The 19,645-nt window shown below is 38.1% G+C and overlaps 1 protein-coding gene across 2 annotated transcripts in view; it reads left to right on the plus strand.

The window, feature by feature from the left end:
* Positions 1 to 19,645, plus strand: part of L3mbtl3 (l(3)mbt-like 3 (Drosophila)) — a 100,459-nt gene that overhangs the window by 58,121 nt on the left and 22,693 nt on the right. For both annotated transcript variants that reach the window (XM_013026903.1, XM_013026904.1), the window contains 3 exons: positions 4,264 to 4,378; positions 6,590 to 6,692; positions 14,908 to 15,057. In XM_013026903.1, the coding sequence (XP_012882357.1) occupies positions 4,264 to 4,378; positions 6,590 to 6,692; positions 14,908 to 15,057 (368 nt within the window). The remainder of the gene's footprint in view (positions 1 to 4,263; positions 4,379 to 6,589; positions 6,693 to 14,907; positions 15,058 to 19,645) is intronic.

Below are 19,645 nucleotides of genomic sequence, written 5' to 3' on the forward strand. Positions count from 1 at the left end.
AAGGTTAGTAAACAAGGACAGCAACTTGGTTCCAGCTTTACCAGAAGCTTTTGAGAATAGAAGATGCTTCCAGCCATATAAGAGAAAGAGGGAAATAATTCATGTAGCTTTCTTTCGCTTTATATTTCAAGTTTCTCAGGAATAAACTCAACTTTTAAGCTGAATGAAAACCAGCTTTTAAGTTACATAATGTATAATAATTCGCATCTTGAACTAGTACAATAAAGAGTTTATAGATTGTATCACATGTTGTTGAAGAAAAATGACCAGAATATGTTTGCCAGAATCTTGCAGGTTTTGGCAACGAAAGAGTACTGTCTACCCCATTCCTCTCAGTCCTCCTCCCCCTGGTCTGGCTCCCCAGTGGCAAGAACTTTTATGTCTTCTAATCATTACTTATATTTTGTGTCCTATTTTGTAAAATATTGCCTATGTTCTTATTTATCTTCAGCTTATCTATTTAAAATTTATTAAATACTATTTTATAGCAGGTCGAGGTTTAGATTTTGCCATTGTTTTGCCTAATAGCCTGCCAGTAAAGGAATGTTGGTTTGCTTTTCTTCCATGTTATCATTATGAATAAGTAAATCTGTTCACTGCTGAACAGTCTTTCCAAGTTATTTTTCCTTCATTGCTTTTTGTATTTTCTGGAGTCAGTAATTATAGTTTTTTTTCTTTTATATTTCTGTTTTCTTATTAAAATTTACAAGGTCTCCAATTGACCTGATGTGTTTTGAGTCAGAAACTTACAGTATACTAATTGTAGTTCTTAGCAGTTGGTCTTAGTTTCTTTTGTTCTTTAACTCTCTTCCCCTAGTTCAGGCAAGTACTTGTATTCGCCTGAGAGGACAGACTATGCCTTTACAAAGCTTCCATCCTGAGATTTCTTTTTGCTGATATATTCGTATGTATAACATTTTCCTCAAAAGCACGAAGTATAATCATATACTTTCTTTGGCCTGGTATACTCTTACTTTGCTGAAACATCTCTTTTTGTGTCTTCCTAAGAACAGGTGTTGGAGAAACATATTTTTTGACTCCTTGTTTGGAGATGTCAGCAGACTGGCTTTACATTCACTTCATATTGTACCTAGGTCATACATTCTAGGTAGAGAACGTTTCTCTCAGATAATGTCAGCATCATACCTCTGCCTTCTCACCTCTGGCATTGTTTTGCACTTCTAAGTCCATTCTGATTCCTTTTATCTGGGCTGTGGGCCTCTGGTCTCTAGAATCTTTCTGGCAAATGGTTCTAGCCCTGTTTTATGATGGTATGTCTGTGTGTTGGCCTTTTATTTGTCAGGTTCAGTTCTTTTCACTCAGAAGCCTCGTAGTCAGTTTCAGAAAATGTTCTGTCATTGAGGCTTTGATAATTTCATCTTCTTTTTCCTTGCTTTTTGGAAGTCCTGCTATTCTGCTGTTGTCTGTTGAGCTAATCCTCTTACTTTCTTTTCTTATGCTTCTCTCACTTTTTTTCCCCTTAGTACTATTTGCTTAGGGATACCTATTTTAGTTTCAATCCTTCTATCACATTTTCTGATATGCCTGTGATTACTCCCTGCCAGCCTCATGTCTTTTCTCTCTCTTTCTCACTGTTTAGTCCAAGATAGCCTAAAACTCACAGTCCACCTAACTTAGCCTCTCTAGTGCTGGAATTGCATAGGTATGCAGTCCTATACCTTGTGAGGATTGTTTGCTTATTATAGTTCAGTTTTGTAAGATTTAGTTGGTTATCTCCAATAACGGGAGCATGAGTTATATGAACATTGAGTCCAGAAGTTGAATCAAGAATTAGAAAGTAATAAAATGTAGATTTTTATACTTCAAGTGAAAGAATTGTGCTTTACTGTGATTAGTTGATAATTAGAATCATCTAAACTGACTTTAATGCAAAAAATTATGATTTATTGTTATTGGTAGCATTGATGTCACAAACTCATATTTTCAGAAAATTATTGTGAACATCACTCTCAGTGTCTCTTTTAATCATAGAAAAAGAAAGAGCTACTACTTAAGCCAACTTTTTTTTTTTTTTGTCAGTTGTGGGGCTTGAACTCTGGGCCTGGGCACTGTCCCTCAGTTGAAGGCTAGTACTCTACCTTTGGAGCCACAGCGCCACTTCCAGTTTTCTGGTGGAGACTTTCCTGCCCAGGCTGTCTTTGAATCATGATCCTCAGATCTCAGCCTCCTGAGTAGCTAGGATTATAAGCATGAGCCATCAGTGCCTGGCTAAGCCAGCTTTCTGAAGTGATGTTTTATATTCAATGTATGTGAATGATGAGTGATTTTATTTCCAATTCTTGGATTTTAGGCCTGGTTACTTCTCTAACTAGCTATATGTAAGCTGGACAATTACTCTTTGTCTCCTCTCCTTTTTAAGATTATATTCATGATAGGTTAAAATCCTATGGGGCTTTGATTCCAAGCAAATGGATTTCTAAGCTTGAGAGAGTATATTCAATGTATCTTATTATATGTACCTTCAATAGCTGCATACAATTTATCGTGTTAATGTAGCATATGAAAGTCAGCAGTCTGGTTACTTCTTGTTATTTTCTATTACTGTGAATTATTTTAAGTGTCATAATAAAGTATATTTTAAGTGTTGATTATTATTGTCAAATAGCTCTTTAGAATTATTTCATCAGTTCCTAATCCTCCAATCAATAATCTGTGGGAGTGCTCATTTATTCTCTTTTACCAACCTAAGGATCATTGAAATGTGGGCATTTTTTTGCTGGCTGATAGGAGAATAATTGCATTTTGTGGTTTTTAATTTTTTGTTTTTTTACTTAAAAAATAAATGATTTCTTCATATGTTTATTGGTCATTTATATTTCTTTTTATCTTTGGGCTTTTGTTTGTTTGTTTTGGGGTTTTTTGAGAAGTGGTCTAGCTTTAATAAAGTCCAGGCTGCCATAGAATTCATGATCCCCTAGATTCAGCTTTCCAAGTGTTGGGGATTACAGGTGTACACTAGTACACTAAGCTCATACTGATATCTTGATAATGAGCCATTTATATGTATTTGCCATCATTCTGTTGGTTTTCATCCATGATGTTTAATAAGTTAAGTTTAATAAGTTAAGGAATGTCTTGTCACTTATGTTAACTATGTTTATTTTCAAGTTTCTTGGGGTTTTCCATCTTGCTTTGGTGATATTTATCACTGAAGCTTTACGTGTTTATTTAATCAAATCAGTTAGTCTTATCTTTTATGAGTTAAAATTTGATCTCTTGGCATGGTTATAAGTAAGTTCGCTCATGCATTCTTCTAGGTTGTTTATTGTTTAGCTTTCAGTGTTTGAATTTTATCTATTTGGCATCTGTTGCCTTGTGTGTAATGAGAGAATCACAGACTTATAAAAACTAATTGGCCAACATGATTTAAAAGCAAAATATATAAAGCATTTCAGTAGATCTTTTTATTAGAGAAGGTGAAAAAAACATGTATGTAATACCTAATATCAGATGCCTGGTAATATTGACTAATAGAGCAACTGCCTCTTTACATGATGTCCATTAAAAATATTAATAGTAGGGGCTGGGAAGGTGGCTCAGTGGTAGAGAGCTTGCCTTGCATGCCTGAGGCCCTGGGTTCAATTCCTCAGCACCATATAAGCAAAAAGAAAAAAGCGGGAAGTGGCGCTGTGGCTGTGGTAGAGCGCTAGCCTTGAGCTGAAGAGCTGAGGGACAGCGCCCAGGCCCAGAGTTCAGGCCCCATAACCGGACCCCCCAAAAAAAATATTAATAGTGACCATCTTAAAACCTGTCTTTGAGAGATGGTATAATTACTTACAAGGATATTTTACAAATTGAATGTTTCTAATAGCATATTGGATTTTGTTTTTTAAAGCTTTGCTTTGTATTTACTTGAAAGCACTTCCTGTCCACTCTTCCCTCTAATCTCTCTTCCTCCCTCCCCTGGTTTTTTTTTTTTAATTACCTTAGCAGTATTTATTGGGTGTGTGGTGTTGATTGTTTGAAGATGTTATAACTCAGTTCTTCTTCTCAAGTTGCTCAGTGTTGAAAGATACTGACCCAGCAGTGCCTCTGTAAGGCAGTTATCGATGGTTAATTTATTGTTGGGATTCAGAAGTGTCTTTTATTTTGTGCTGTGAGTGAAATGTTTTAAATAATTGAAATTGTTTACAGAATATTAAATTTTCTGTGATAAGTTAGAAGAGAATACAAAAGATAATACTGTGAGCCCAATGTTACTGTAGGAGTTTTTATGATTGCTGTTGTTCCTCTGGTATCCAGGTTCACTTTGATGGCTGGAATGCTTGCTATGACTACTGGATAGATGCAGATTCTCCTGATATTCACCCTGTGGGCTGGTGTTCCAAAACTGGACATCCTCTTCAGGCACCTTTGAGTAAGAGAGACACAAGGATAACTTGACAAATGCTTTCATTCTCTTGTGTAGTTTGTGTAAATTTTCCTGTTCTTTCTTTTTTGAGAGATGGATATAAAGCTTTAATTAACAAATGTGTCAGGAGTTCATGGGCCACATCCCATCACTTCCTGTTTTCTTCTTTTAACAAATAAAAGTTTTTTCCATTAGCATACATTAGTTGTACACGGGGAAGGTTGAGTTTTATTGTGACATTTCCCTTTATATATGCAAGGTATTCTGATCAGCCTCAGCCCTTCTGACATCATCTTTTATCCTCTCTCCTCCCATCTTAAAACAATTTCAGTGCGTTTTATTGTCCTATGTTCATACAGAACAACAAACTACTTCAAATATACTCATCTTCAATTACCCTCACTAGCCCCATCTCCTTCCTAGTTTTTTTATACCTTCTTTCTTTTCCTTCTACTCTATTTTTTTCTGTTAAACTTCTTACTCTATGTTTATAGTCATAATACTTTTATAGTCACATAAATGGAAAAATTTCCACATGAAAAAGTAAAGCATGTGTAGCCATTTGATCACTTTTATTTAGAAGTAAACACTATGTTCATAAATAAGTACTTGATTTTTTGGAAGAAGATAATTAGTGAGACTATTAAAAGTTTAATGTATTAATTTCACGACCCTTATAGTAACTTTCTATTGTAGCTTTGCACATTTTTATGGGGTAGGGAGGCAGAAAGAAACTGAAAAGAAAGTCCCTTGTTTATTTATTATTGCTAATGCCTGTATATGAACCTATAATTATATCAATAGAAACTTTTAATTAAATTTAATTTTAAAATAGATGTACAGAGATCTACCATGTTCTCAATTTGAGGGAATATTGATTTTATAGTAAGAAGTATAGTAACTGCAACAATCTGTCCTTAAGTTTGAACAATTTAGTGTTCTTCCCTGTCTAGTGGCCTCATTTCTGTATGTTATGTGCACACTGGGTTTGGCACAATGACACATGCTCATGGCAGCTAGTGCAGCACATCCAGGAAACAAAACAACAACCCAAAAACCCTTGAAACCAATTGTAGGTAGGTACAAAGCATCCCATAAAACACTACACAACAGTCATAAAGCATCTTGAAATTGCAATAGATAATATCTAAGAGGAGGTAAAAACCAAGGGAGACTGTTCCAAACACAACATCCATGTTCATTTTTATGTTTGGCAAAAAATTTTAAACCAAAGCTTAATATATGTGTAAGCATAAATATATATGTGTAGCTGACTGCTTAGTGCCACTTCCAAGGGCATCTGCACCTGCACAGTCAGGATGAGGGAGGTAAGGGCTGGAAGGAAGAGCCTGCATGCACTTGGTCCATGTTTTCACTGTACTTGGGTATTCATATGCAATTTGTGTCACTTGACAAAAGTTCTTTACATGTTTCTTATTAATTCAAATTTGGCTTCTCTAATTTGTGTGGATTTTTTGGGGTTATTCTGTGTGTGTGTATATGTGTGTGTGTGTTTATGTTTATGTCTGCCTAGGATTGAACTCAAGAGCCTGGGCACTGTTCCTGAGGGCATGGGAGGGTACTCTAGACTGGTGCTCTACCACTTGTACCACAGAACCACCTACTGCCTTTTTTTGGGTGGTAACTGGTGATAGGAGTCTCATAGACTTTCCTGCCTAAACTGTCTCCAAACCACAGTCCTCAGATCTCAGCCTTTTGAGTAGCTAGGATTACGGGCTTCTAATTTATGTGTGTGGGTTTTTTTGTTTGTTTTGTTTTGCCAGTCCTGGGGCTGGAACTCAGGGCTTGGACACTATCCGGCTTTTTCTGTTGATGTGGTTCTGAGGAATCAAAACTGGGGCTTCATGCATGCTAAGCAAGCACCCTATCACTAAGGTACGTTCCTGGCCCCCAATTTATGTTTTGAAAGAAGATTATATCGAAGTTTACTATTTCACTATTGGGAAAAGGTAAATTGTGTGAACAGAGTTAGTGAGATTCTTTAAAAATAGAACATTTAAGATTGTTTTGATTTTTACAGGCCCAACTAATTTTTCTGTTTATTTTCTTTTTTTAAATGTTTCTGTTTATACGTATTGATTCCAAAATTGAATATTTAGAGATTCCTTCCCTTCCTTATTCTGACTCCAGATATTTAACTTGTACAACCATTTGCTTAACTTCTGGCCCTTTCTTTCTCTTTTTGGTTTCCCATAGGCTCTGCAGAATTAATGGAGCCTTCAGAAAGTGGAGGATGCTCAACTCTAGGGTGTAAAGGGATTGGCCATTTTAAGAGAGCAAGGCACCTGGGCCCTAACAGGTATGTGCTCGTTACCACTCACAGAAGGATTTCATACATGGTGATGGCGGGAGCCTTTGCCCCTTATGTCTAGAACATGATTTTCTTGTATGTAAACAGATGGGAGCTGATTTTACATTCAGATTCAGAAGAAATATGGTTACCACGGAGAACATTTAAAATGAAGGTTTTTATCTAAAGTTAAATCTTCCTAGAAGAAAATGTATTCAAGGTTTAAAATAGATTTACTCTAGCCCTGCCTTTCTTGGCAGCCCTGACTAGTTTTACAGATATGTGGCTTCTGAAATGATTAGTTAGAGTTGTCCATTAATAGTGAAAAGAAATTAAAAATTACTGGCAAGAGTACTATGTGATCGAATGACTGAATATGTTTTGAATAGTAATGGATGAGATAATTGTCAGTTAATAGTGGGGATATTTAAACAATGCTTATACTTAGCCATAAACATGTAATGGTCAGAAAGAATTCCCTTCATATTTTTTTCTCATACTCTTCAGTCACTTGAAAAGGTAGCAAAAGAGATCTTTGTAGACATTTTAAAAATACTAATGAAATTACAATAAATCACTGTAATTTAGCTGGAGTTTTTTAAGGAACAGAAGCATACCATTTGGTTATGTATGAAAACAGTAATTTGTCAGTGCAAGTGTAAACATGTTAATTGGATTGCCCACTAAGAAAAAGAATGACTTCTCAGTCATCTAGCTTTATAGGATGGGAATTTAGATCTTTAAAAATTCTGAAATTTCATCCCCTGTTGCTCTAAAAATGAATAGGAACTGCAAATTGGTGTAATTACTTTCTCTGGAGGTAGTTGTCGTTTTCATTTCTTCAACCTCAGTCCTGCTTATCTTCCTTTAGCAGTGTTCTTCCCTCGTTGTTATGAGATTCAGTAGATTCCAGAATAAAAAGACATATGGTGATTGCACTTAAAAATCCTTTTTATTGCAAATGGAAAGTTAACAGGACTCGTTAAAACTGAGTTCAAAATATTGCCTCTTTGACATTGCTAAATATTGGCTAGTCAGGCAACTGGGTTCCTTTTAGATCAGTAAGTCTAAGTGTAAGAAATACATCATGAGTCTGTTAAGTTTCCATGGCATGTTCAGAAACCATGGAAAATATTCCTCTGTTCAATAAATATTTTTGAAGAGCAGCTTTTTCCACAAGTCAGGTAACATTGAGCATTTATTTACTCTGAGTTAGGGATTATTCTAATTGCTTTCCATGTGCTGAAAAGCTTTCAGAGCAAGCCTATGATGCAAGGATTATTACTTCTTACAAGCTTTGAAGAGGCCACAGAAATACTGAACAGGTGTGGGGAGCCTGGTATAGCTGAGCATCTGATCTTTCTTTTTGTTTTCTTTTTTCTCCTCTATTTTTTAGATTAGAATATTAGTTGTACAGAGGGTTTTCATTATAATATTTCCATACATACTTCGATCAAAATTATCTCCTCTATTGCTCTTTCTTACTCCTTTTTTTAAACACTTAGAATGCATTTCATTCTATTTTCATACATATTTATAAAATAGTTTGGTCATATCAATCCTTCACCCTTTTCTCTCACTCTTCCTTCTCCCACTGATTCCCCCCCAATTCTCCTTTCCTCTGCCCTCAGTTTTACACTGAGTCGCTCTTTTTATTTTTAGGTACAGATTCCACATATGACAGCGAACATGGGATATTTCTCAGTCTGGTTTTTTTTCACTTAGTATGATTCATAGTTCAATTGTATTGCAAAAGACTTTATTTCATCCTTTTTTTGGCTGAATATAATATTCCATTATATATATATACACACATATCCACCTATATTTCCAATCTGTGCATGTGTGTGTATATATATATGTATATGTATGTGTACCATGTTTTCTGTATCCTTTCACCAGTTGGTAGACACAGAGGCTGACTCCATAGGTTTGTTCTTGACCTCTCCCTCTGCCTCCCTACTTTGCTCTATGAATTAGTCACAGCCTCAAATTTCAGGCTCATGTGCTTACTTATAGAATACATAATTTAGCTAAAATATAAGATAGAAAACAGTAACTAAAACTAAAGCTTTGCACATGGGTCTTTTCTCCCATCCAATACTATCATGTTGATTAGACTGGAGATGATTTGCTCAAATTGTGATGAAAAAGAATGAAAAAACCCCAGATGAATGGTGACACTATGTTACTGGGATGCAATTGAGTATTTAACAATTGGACTTAGTATTCTGTGGAAAATGAGTCCAGTTGGCAGTGATACGTTTAGCGTCTCTGAGTGGTAAAGTTTGCCTGTGATAGCAATGTCTTTGGTGATAGCCATGTCCCCTCCCAGTGTCCCCACCACTCTTCAGCCCCCCCCCCCGAATGTTCAGGTGAAACCTCAAAGGTCTTCAGCTGGGCCACTTCTTTTTCAGTTTCAAAGGTTGTCTTTGGGGGCATTTCTCCATTAGATTCAGTGTTGTTCAGGAAATGGAGAAAACTGTGAGTGATTCAGGAAAGAGTTTGTGGGGAATGTTTGTGGGGCAAAGAAGTTCTTCTAGAGTAATTGGAGACATACTAGGGAATTCCTCATTTCTTGAAGGAAATTAATTCGTATATTTATGGCTGGAGGAGGAACACCGATGAAGAAGCAGTGTTCATTGTCCCTTATAGGGCATAGCTAGTACAGTCTGTGACTTGGGCAGTTTGTGGACCAGGGTCTCTGAATAAAGGAATACCATTCACAGAGCTAGTGGCAGGTTCTGCCTTCTGTCCAACTGCTATCTGCCCTTCTCAGCCATTTTCTTAAGACTCGTGGCCAGCCTGTCCTCTTTACAGCCCTCAACACTCCCTTTCTGGCAGGACATTAATCCTCAGCAGGCTGAGCCTGTTTTCCGTTTCATTAGCAGACTTGTGGAATTGCTTGCTGCATCATGGATATTTTCTGAAAGGTTCATTTCACTGGACTTATTTCTGTCCTTGCAAAGAATGCTGTGTTTAGGAAAACATAATGAGAAAATTCTCTTTGGATTAATTTACTGGGAAACTGCATACATCAAAACATGCATTCTTTGCTTAGATAACAAGGAAAGTTGCTCTTTTGGCAAGAACAGTCAGTTTTATTTTCACATAAGCAAAAGACTGTGTTTTGATGAGCATTTGTTATTACTGCCCCTGAAGATTACAAATCGAATTTGATCTAAGAAGTGATAGAAACTTCACATGTACCTCCATAATGAAGTCTGGGAATGTGACCTTGTAAAATGTGACACAGATGATCTGTGAGAAAGCGGGATGTGGATATGCTCTTCTCATTGCTGTGGATGGATGTTCAGTGGCTGGCATACTAATCATCTGGCAAGAGAAGCCATGTGGTTGTGTTGTGTTGTTCTCTTTGTCACTTCCCACTCATTGGGCCTTTTGAGAGGACAAAGAACAGGAGAGGGTTAAAAGAGAATTATGATATATTTAGAAGTACGTACTCAACCCAGGGCCTTCAGAAATAAAATTTATCTTGGCAACATAGAAAAGAAAATGCAACAAATCAGAGCATTTCCAGCAACCTCCAAAAAATATTTCTGAGGTCTATGGAATGTTTTATAAAAATGTCTAGCTCTGGGTGCGTGTACACCTACCTGCAAGCTGTGAGCAGGTATTAATTGAACATCCAATTTTCCAACCCACACAGTTGGAGTGCCTGTTTTGTTCCCCTTTCTGGGTTAGGTGGGCCTTACTTCTAAGGGGGCCCCTCCGGTGTAAATAGAGTCAAAATAGGGATATATATTGAGTGATCCTCAGAAAAGGTTTCTCTTGGAAGTGTTTGTTGTCTCTACAAATAAGGCATGTGGTGGAATTTTTAACACTGTTTTTTGTTTGTTGATATTTTGCTAGTATTCTTTACACAGTAGGGGTTAAATGTCACTCTTCACCTTTTGAAGCCATAGTAATGTGTAGGATGGATTAATGACTTCCTATTTTGGAGGCACTCAGATGTGACTCACACGTGTGACTCACATGTGTGACTCATTGAATCCTCTCAGCAGTCTGAGAATTGAGCACAGTTTGCAGATGAAGAGAGGTCTGGATGGCTGAGTCAGTGCCCGGGATCTTCTATTGGCAGAGGCAGGATGCAGCGGAGCTCTGAATGGCCCTGTAGCTGTGGAAACTCTTCTACAGAACAAGGTTGCCTGATAGAGCCTGTCTTTTGTTTTTGTCAAGACTGAGCATGAGATTGGCTACGTGAACAACAAAGCTGGAGGTGTTCCCTGATTGCATAAGAAAATATATTTACAGTCAGAAGGTTTTTTTTTTTTAAGTGGCAGTAGAGAGCCATGGATAAAATTGTCCTTTTACCATCTCATGATTTTAACCAGTGTTTCTTAGATAAAACAGCCTCCTGAGAGGGAGTAATGAGGCAAGTGATTCTCTAAATGGCTAATATTGAAGAATTTGTTAATGGAACAGGGTACAACCTGATAAAAGAAAATGTAGTCCTATCTATAGCTAACCCTCTGCTCTCTGAAGAATTGCGAAAGTGTGTGTGTATACACACATCATAGAATATACACATACTGTGAAAAATCAAGCCTTTCTTGGAAACTTAGCACATGAAAACCCACTCCTTTGCATAGATGTTTCATCAGCAACATTTTTTTAATGATTCATATCCAGTTTTAAATGTTAATAACCTTCCATACTAGAAGAAGTATTGAACAAAATAATCAACATTTTCAAAGTGATACAAGCCACATCTTCTCCTCTGCTCTTTTAAGTAATGGTGGATACTGGAGGCATCCTAACACCTCCAAAATGAATTTCTTGTGGATTTTACTTATCGTAAAGGGTTTTTTGTGGCAAGGGATGAGATAGTGACCACTTGCCCTGTACCTGTAGGTTGGCTTGCTTTAAAGGCATCAGGTAAGCATTGTTTTACAAAGATCTACCAAGACTTCACTTCCCTGCACTGGAAAATTGGTGATAGTCGGTTTTGATTATAGAAAAAATGGGATGAAGGGGTTAATTCATCTAGCTGCTTTTGGCACGTAACATAACGTACAACCCACATAAACCGTGTGTGGTACAGGAAGCATATCGCAGCGCTTTTCTAGTAGTTGATATCCAGATCATTTCCATTGCCTTGGATTATGAATAAGGAGATTTCTCTTTTTTTGTTTTGCTTTTTTGTGCCCATAACTGAGTTTGAACTCCAGGCCTGGGCACTGTTCCTGAACTTTTTTGCTTAAGGCTAATGCTCTACCACTTGATCCACAACTCGACTTCCAGCTTTTTGGTGATTAATTGGAGATAAAAGTCACACTTTCCTGCCTAGACTGGCTTCAAACCATGGCCCTCAGATCTCAGCCTCCTGAATAGCTCCAAATACAGGTGTGAGCCACTGATGCCCAGCTGAATAAGGAATTTTTTGATATTGTAAGCTACTGTTTTCCCAGATTGTGTAGCAGTAAAAACAAAGGAGAATTCATGATCTATTTTTGCCAGGGACTAATTGTGTGACTCTACAAATCACCCTCAACACCTCAGTTTCTCCATCTGTAGAATAAACTTCACCATTTGCAAGAATTACGATATGGCAAAGCAAGGAAAGCATTTAGCCTGGGTAATAGGCTCATTATGCGATCACTTCTGTTGTTTTCACCCTCAATTTACAAATGAAAAAAAACCAGCTCAGACATTGTGCTTGCCTAATGCTGAGTAGAGAGCAAGGCTGCAGGGGTCTGCACACTTCGGGGGACTGTGTATCTCCTTTTCTCACTAGCTCCTTCAGGAGCTAGCTGGCTGTTGTTTCTACCCTTTGTAGGTGTGAGGTTGTGAGGCATGCAAACCTGAATAGCTTTTCTCAGGATTCAGACAGACAGAGCAGACAGTATAAAACTACATTCTCCCTTGGCATGTATCTTTACTTACTCTTTAGGGTTGCAGTGGTTTCCTCCTATTTTAAGTTGAGAATTTGAAATCCTTCTCTGGTTGGGCAATCATAAATGGAGATGATATTTAGACCATAAATCCCCTCTGGCCAGCATTTTGCCTCTCTCTAAGCTACCAAGTTTATACATGGTCATCTAGAGAAACATTTTTCATTCACTTTTCTCAACAAAGCACATCCAAGTCACCATCATTACTTCCGCTATTAAATACTTACCAGGCACCGATCTATCCCTTAGAAATCTTTCCACAAAACATCCTCAATGATTGCCTTCATTTTCTTTCTTTTTATTCTTTTTCATGTATTTTAGTCTGTACCTCTCTTTCTCCTTTTTTGAGATGGTCTCAGTATATAGCCCATGCTGGCCTTGAATTCACAATTGTCATATGTCAGCCCTTTTGAGTACTGAGATGATAGGCCTGTACTATACCATGTTGGGCTGATTCTGGGTGGGCTTTTTACATTGGGAGACAGACCTTCTCATTCTCTTAACCTGCAAGCTTCCTGGTGGCTTCACATAGATGCTGAAGTGAAAAATAAGAACTCCTGACTGTGCCCTACATGATACTTTTCCTACCCCAGTTTCTGAGCTCATCTTGTTCCCACACATAGCCAAGCTGTTTCTATCTCATACCAGGCCTTTCCTCTCATTTTCTAAATGTGAATGAGGATGGGCTTAGCACCATCTTCCTTACTTTCAGGACTCTACCCAAATCCTTCTCCAGGGAGGCCCTTCCTTCCCATCATCAAAGCATCCTGTCCTTCTCACTGTCCTACTTTGCTCATGACATTGAGTTGATCACATTTTGAAGTTACATGATTCCTTATGCGTATGGTTATACAGTGCCCATCTCCCCTTTTAACCTGTAGTTTGTCACATAAAATACCTTTTTATGGAATTTGGGAAGACTGAAATATTACGTGTCAAACAGTGAGCCCACTGCTTAATGTATAGTAAATGCTCCATAATTTTTAGTAGTTGTTTGATATTGTTTAAACAACATTATGTATATTGATAGCAACATGCAATCAGATGTTACTTACTTTTTCTCTTACTTAAAACACAAAAATATATGGTAACATGTAGTTTAAAAGAAGATAAATGTTACATTTTTTGCTTAGAAGATATCTAAGCCGGGTGCTGATGGCTCATGCCTGTAATCCTAACTACTCAGGATGCTGAGATCTGAGGATTGTGGCTTAAAGACAGTCCAGGCAGGAAAGTCTGTGAGACTCTTACTTCCAACTAACCACCAGAAAACCAGAAGTGGCACTGTGGCTCAAGCTGTAGAGCACTTGCCTTGAGCTGAAGAACTGAGGGACAGCGCCCAGGCCCAGAGTTCAAGCCCCACAACCACCAACAACAAAAAACAACAACAAAAATTTTCCCTTGGTGATTGTCAACATTGTATTGCTAATCAAAGGAACACATAAGAAACAAATATACTTTACCTAAGGTCCACAGCATTTCCACATTTAACACTTTCTCTAAACAGAGGGCAAGACAGTATGTTGAGAAATATTGAGTATGAGACGACTTAGACACAGTGGCCCAGTTGGAATGTTGAGGCTCAGGCCCAGACATATGCCAACTTAACACCGAGTGCTCTCAATTTCCTCTGCCTAGAGAAAGGTCTCATCATCTGAATTACCCTCCTACATGGATTATCCAAGTTGGCCCCTGCCCCTTTCCACATAGGGGCAGGTTGAACTATACCCCGTGTATATTTTCCTTGGACATCAGCTATAGGTGCAGTTCTGGAGACAGGAGTATTCTGTGGATGGCCTTTCTTTCATTGGAAGGCAGTAGCTATTAAAAAGGAAGTTAAATAGCCTATGACTGATCTGCATGTGCAGTAGAAGGTGAATGGTCATCTTAGGAAGCAGATCTGCTCCGTTGATCAGATCATTCTCTCTTTACTATTTCTATCACCAACCTTCCTGTGATGTTTTAGCATTTCTGGTCTGGGCTGATTATTCCCAGTGATTGCTACAAGTCCTACCCATCCATGGACAATTCAAAGATAATCATCAGTTCCCAAGATCATAGGAGGTTACTTTTTAAAATCTAGTGCAAACACATATTTTCTATCAGAATAGACTTAAATTATGTTTTAAACATACATTTCATATTTAATGTTTAATCATACATAGACACACACATATATAAACATATCAGAATGGGCTCAGTTCAATTTTGGAGTTATATATTCTGTAGTCTGTCATTTTAATTGCAAGAAGTAAATATGGTTTAATGGAAGTGTTCTTCTTTTTTTTCTCTCTCTCTCAATCTGTTAGTGCTGCCAACTGTCCCTATTCAGAAATCAACTTGAATAAAGACCACATTTTTCCAGACCGCTTAAGTGGTCAGATACCTCCAGCTGGTCCAACATTTCCAAGAACTAAAAGAGCAGACACAAATGAAAGCTCCTCATCTCCTGAAATCAGGTAATTAAAATGATGATATTTGCGTCATTTGGCAGTACTCTGATTGAAGAGGCTGTCCGTCTTGCTCAGATGTTTGCTTGCGGATTGTGAAAATGCACTTAAATGAATGTGAAGTGAGATGATGATAGTAGCAATTAGAACGTGAAAGCTCCACATCTTCTATCCTGCCTCATCTTTTCCTGAAAAACTGGAGTCTTTTTTATCATATTGGTGGTTTTTTTACAAAGCTTCACGTGGAACCAGCTAGGGTAGTGGACACTTCGTACGTAATTCCAGCTGCTTGGGAAGCTGAGGCAACTGGATTGTTTGAGCCTAAGAGTTTGGTTAAGTAAGATCCCATTTCACTGAAACCTAAGTGTAACCCAAGCCTGGAAACATTGTCTTAAGTAGGTTAAGAAATGGTCTTCCACTTGTTTCCCAATGCATTTCCTTCTCAGGAAAATCCTGTACCTGTTACTAGTAGTAATGGTAACTGGTCATCTTTCTTTCTTTGTTTCTTTTCTTTTCTTTTTTCTTGTTTTTCTTTTGTGGGGGGAGGCAGTCATAGGGCTTGAACTTAGGACCTTGGCACTGTCCTTGAGGTCTTTTTGCTCAAGGCTGATGCTCTACCACTTTGAACCACAGCTTTACTTCTGGTTTTCTGGTGGTTACTTGGAGTCTCACAAACTTTCCTGCCTGGGCTGGCTTTGAACCATAATCCTCAGATCTCAGTCTCCTGAGTAGCTAGGATTACAGGCATGAGCCACCATCACCTGCCTGGCTTGGTATTTCCTTGTTTATTAAATATGTGCATTTTAATATCACTGTGTCTTATTTATGACAAAAGTGGTTAGAGATGTCCATATCTAACTCGTGAAGACACTGACTGAGTCTAGTGCTCTGCCTCTGTCCCTGGAGGCTCTTTGGAGGAAGTCTACTTGTCATAGTATGGAGAAGACTAGGTTTTCTCTGCAGAGCATCTCAGGAATTTGCTTTGCTATTTAACACTGAACACTGTAAACTTTTTTTTTTTTTTTTTTTGGGTCCGGTCATGGGGCCTGAACTCTGGGCCTGGGCGCTATCCCTCAGCTCTTCAGCTCAAGGCTAGCACTTTACCACTTGAGCCACAGTGCCACTTCCGGCTTTTTTCTTTCTGCTTATGTGGTGCTGAGGAATCAGAACCAGGGCCTCATGCATGCAAGGCAAGCGCTCTACCACTGAGCCACCTTCCCAGCCCCCGAACACTATAAACTTTTGCTTTAACTACATCTTTTCAACTCTCACTTTTCTGCCTCACCTGTGACAAAGCTATGATTTCAATATGTGAAAGAGTCGCCAGGTAGATTTTAACAGCTGGTTATGTAGAATTCTGCCTCTCATTTCCAGTTCCATCAGTGGACAGTCATTATGCCCAGAGGTTAGAATAAAAATGACTTGGAGGATTATGAACTTTCTGCTTAATTAAAAGAAGTTTAGTCCGTTAAAACCTGAGGGTAGTAAGTAATCCTCATATTATTAAAAGCTTCAGTTATTCCTGGCAGAAAAGTAAAACTTTTCTAAGAATAAATTAACACTGATATATGAAAATTCATTATTAATCAGCTTCTGGTGCTATAACTAGGTTTTATACAAGGATAATTCTTGTTTCTCATACACATATTTTTCTGAAATATTATTTTCCTGGGAAAATACTGTTGGAGGCATCCTTTTTCTGTTAGTAGTGCTTTCTCACAAGCTTACAGATGAACTGATGAGAACTGCTAAAATGTTGGAGGTAGAAGTCTGTGATGAACTGAAACTCCTTAGGTGTTTGTTTATTTATTTTTATCCTAGACAACTTTAACACTTTGCCTTGTGTCACATTCTCTGAGTATGGACCTATGATGAATTAATCAATGTTTTTCTTTGTATCTCAGTTTATGAGGCTTTATGAGATGAATATTGTAAATGAAAGCTCTTAGAATAGTGGATAGTACATAAATAATAAATTAACATGATAATATTTTTATTCGTATTATTCAAAGTAATATAGATTTATTACTTGTTTCATAGTACAAGCTCAGTGTTACTTGTCCACAATGCTTGGAAGCAAAAGTGATTCAGACTTGGGTTTTTTCTTGAGTTTTTTGTGTTATCTTTTGTGGCTGGTGGTGGGGAGTGGGTATTAGCAAGCCATTTCTAATCAGAATTGCTAATCATCACTCTGTTTCTGCTTTTTGGAACATGTGTGCGTTACAATTTTTTTTCATTTAGAGATACTCAACCTGTATTTCTTTTGTTTCTTGAGAGCAAAGGAATGGTTGGCCAATTTCATTAAAATTCCCAGGTTAAACTTTGAATGGATTACTCAAGTATCATGATTCTTACAATGAGCCATTGTGTTGCTCTTCTTTTCTCATAATAATTTGGTTGCTTGAATGAAATTTTTTCACTCAGGTCCTTACAAATTTTATTTTCATTTTCCTTAATAATGGGTTAAAATTTGAGTGCCGTTCTCTGTCCTTTTTTTCCCCATGCATTTTGCACTGCAGGAAGCAACCCCTGAACCAAGGGTGTGATTGAAGGTGGTTTGCTTGGAAGCTAAATTAAAAAAAACATCCACAGGGAGTGAGGGAGGAAAGATGAAGGGCAGGGCGGGAGCTAGAAGAAGCTTAGTTGTCACACCAGTTACCTTCTCAGCATCAGATGTAGAAAACCACTGGGGACACTCTGGGATTCTATGTAAGCCACACATCTCAGAGCTGCCCAGCATGGGCATGAGAAGCTGAACTATTCACATACCAGTTTTCTTCAAACCCTGCAGGAAGGCAGTACACATAGGACTGGTGGGCATTAGATAGGCTGAAGTGGTAACAGTGACTGGCAATATGGATAGAATATTGATAGTGGTTACTGTACCATCCCATCATTCATTTACCTGTTTCAAATGCCAGACAGTCTCCTAAAGGAGTGATATGCTGGTGTGGCTATTGATTCAGGATCTGATAGAATGTAGCCAAGAAAAAGTAAAAATACAAAAAACAAACAAGGCAAGCTACGTGTATATCCTTTTCATACCATAGCATCATTTTAAGAACACCTAATCAAGACAGGTGTACAAGTAATGTCCTGTATCCTGTAGTAATAATTCCCAAACTTGGTTTTGCATCCCATTCTCTACAATCTCTTTAAAACTCAGACTTAGGAATCTGTCTCAGACCACCAGAATCTTCTGGGCTAGAGCTTGGAGTTCACATTTTAAAAATTCATTTGCCAGTGTATCTCTCTGCTTAAACTTCCGGTAACTTCCCTTGATGAGGACTAAGACTTTTTATAAATACATATTTTTATTGTAAAAATGCTATATTGAAGGGTTACAGTTACATAAGTAATGAGTACATTTCCTATCGAGCATTGTTGCCCCTCCTTTGTTGTAAAGTTCATCTTCAACATAGTTTCTTACCGTGACTAACAGAAAGAAATCCTTCAATGTCTGGCTCCTGATTAACTCTCCAGCTTTAGGCCTACTAGGCTCTTTTCATAACCATATGATTCAATGAGCCTGATGCTGAAACCTCACTTTCCCTCTTCATAGAACCTCTGCTGGTTTTTCATCTTTCAGGTTGCAGACTTACTGTCCTCCCTCAGAAAGCTTAGGGAGCCTCCACACTATCGATTGAGTCCTCCATCACTTGTTTCATAGCACATACTGAAGTTGTGCTATTGAAGCTGTGCAAATACTTCCTCGGTCAGTGCTCTCTGCTTGGTTATCGGCCTCGTGAAGCTAATGGCTTCAGAGGCATGGCCTGTCTAATCCTCTGGCTTCCCCCCAGCACTGGCACACAACAGGCACCCAAGGGTGCCATCAGTCTTCCAAGGAGTCATGATGATTGTACAGGCAATACAAATCTTCTTCATTTAAGACTCTTCTTACATTTTCCTTTGAAAGGTCACCCTACAAAGGAGTGATTGCTACGCCATGAGATAAATATCCAAATACACATTTACACTCTTTTATAAAGTTGGGTGATGTTTCCTTAACCTGCTATTTACCGTCCTGGCCTCCATAGATAAAGATACTACCAAAGTAGTAACATAGTTATGGCATATATCTGCCTCTCACTGACCAAAGAGAAGTGGAGAGCCACAAGGATCAGTGTCCTAGAACTCTGGTACTTGGGATTCAGGGTGTTCTCACTGACAAGCTGTGGCCCACATCTGCACGGCTCCCCCTTCAGGAATTTTCTAAAGTGCTGAAAAAACTTAGACCTGTTTTTCTAGCTACTTGTCAAGTGGGTATGAGCAAACCACTGTGCATCTCCTTAATAAGAACATGTGTATCTCTGTGTGTCTTTATAAAACTGTGCATTTCAAACTTAGAGTTGCATTCTATTTGTGATGCTTGTTTGAAACATGGCTTTGGGACACCATTGCCAGAGATACCAGTGAGGAAGTGGCTTTGGGAATGATTCTTAGCTGAAAACACCTATGTGAGTGGAAGCATCAGGCATCTCTCTTACACAGTCTATGGAGTCGTCTTCTCCTGAAGTCTGTTCTGCAACTGCTGTACTTGTGTTCTGATTTAGGTGCTATCTCTATTAAAGCTCACCTAACATGCCTGGAAGAAGCA

Source organism: Dipodomys ordii, unplaced genomic scaffold (genome assembly GCF_000151885.1).
Source record: "Dipodomys ordii isolate 6190 unplaced genomic scaffold, Dord_2.0 Scaffold97, whole genome shotgun sequence".
NCBI lineage: Eukaryota > Metazoa > Chordata > Mammalia > Rodentia > Heteromyidae > Dipodomys > Dipodomys ordii.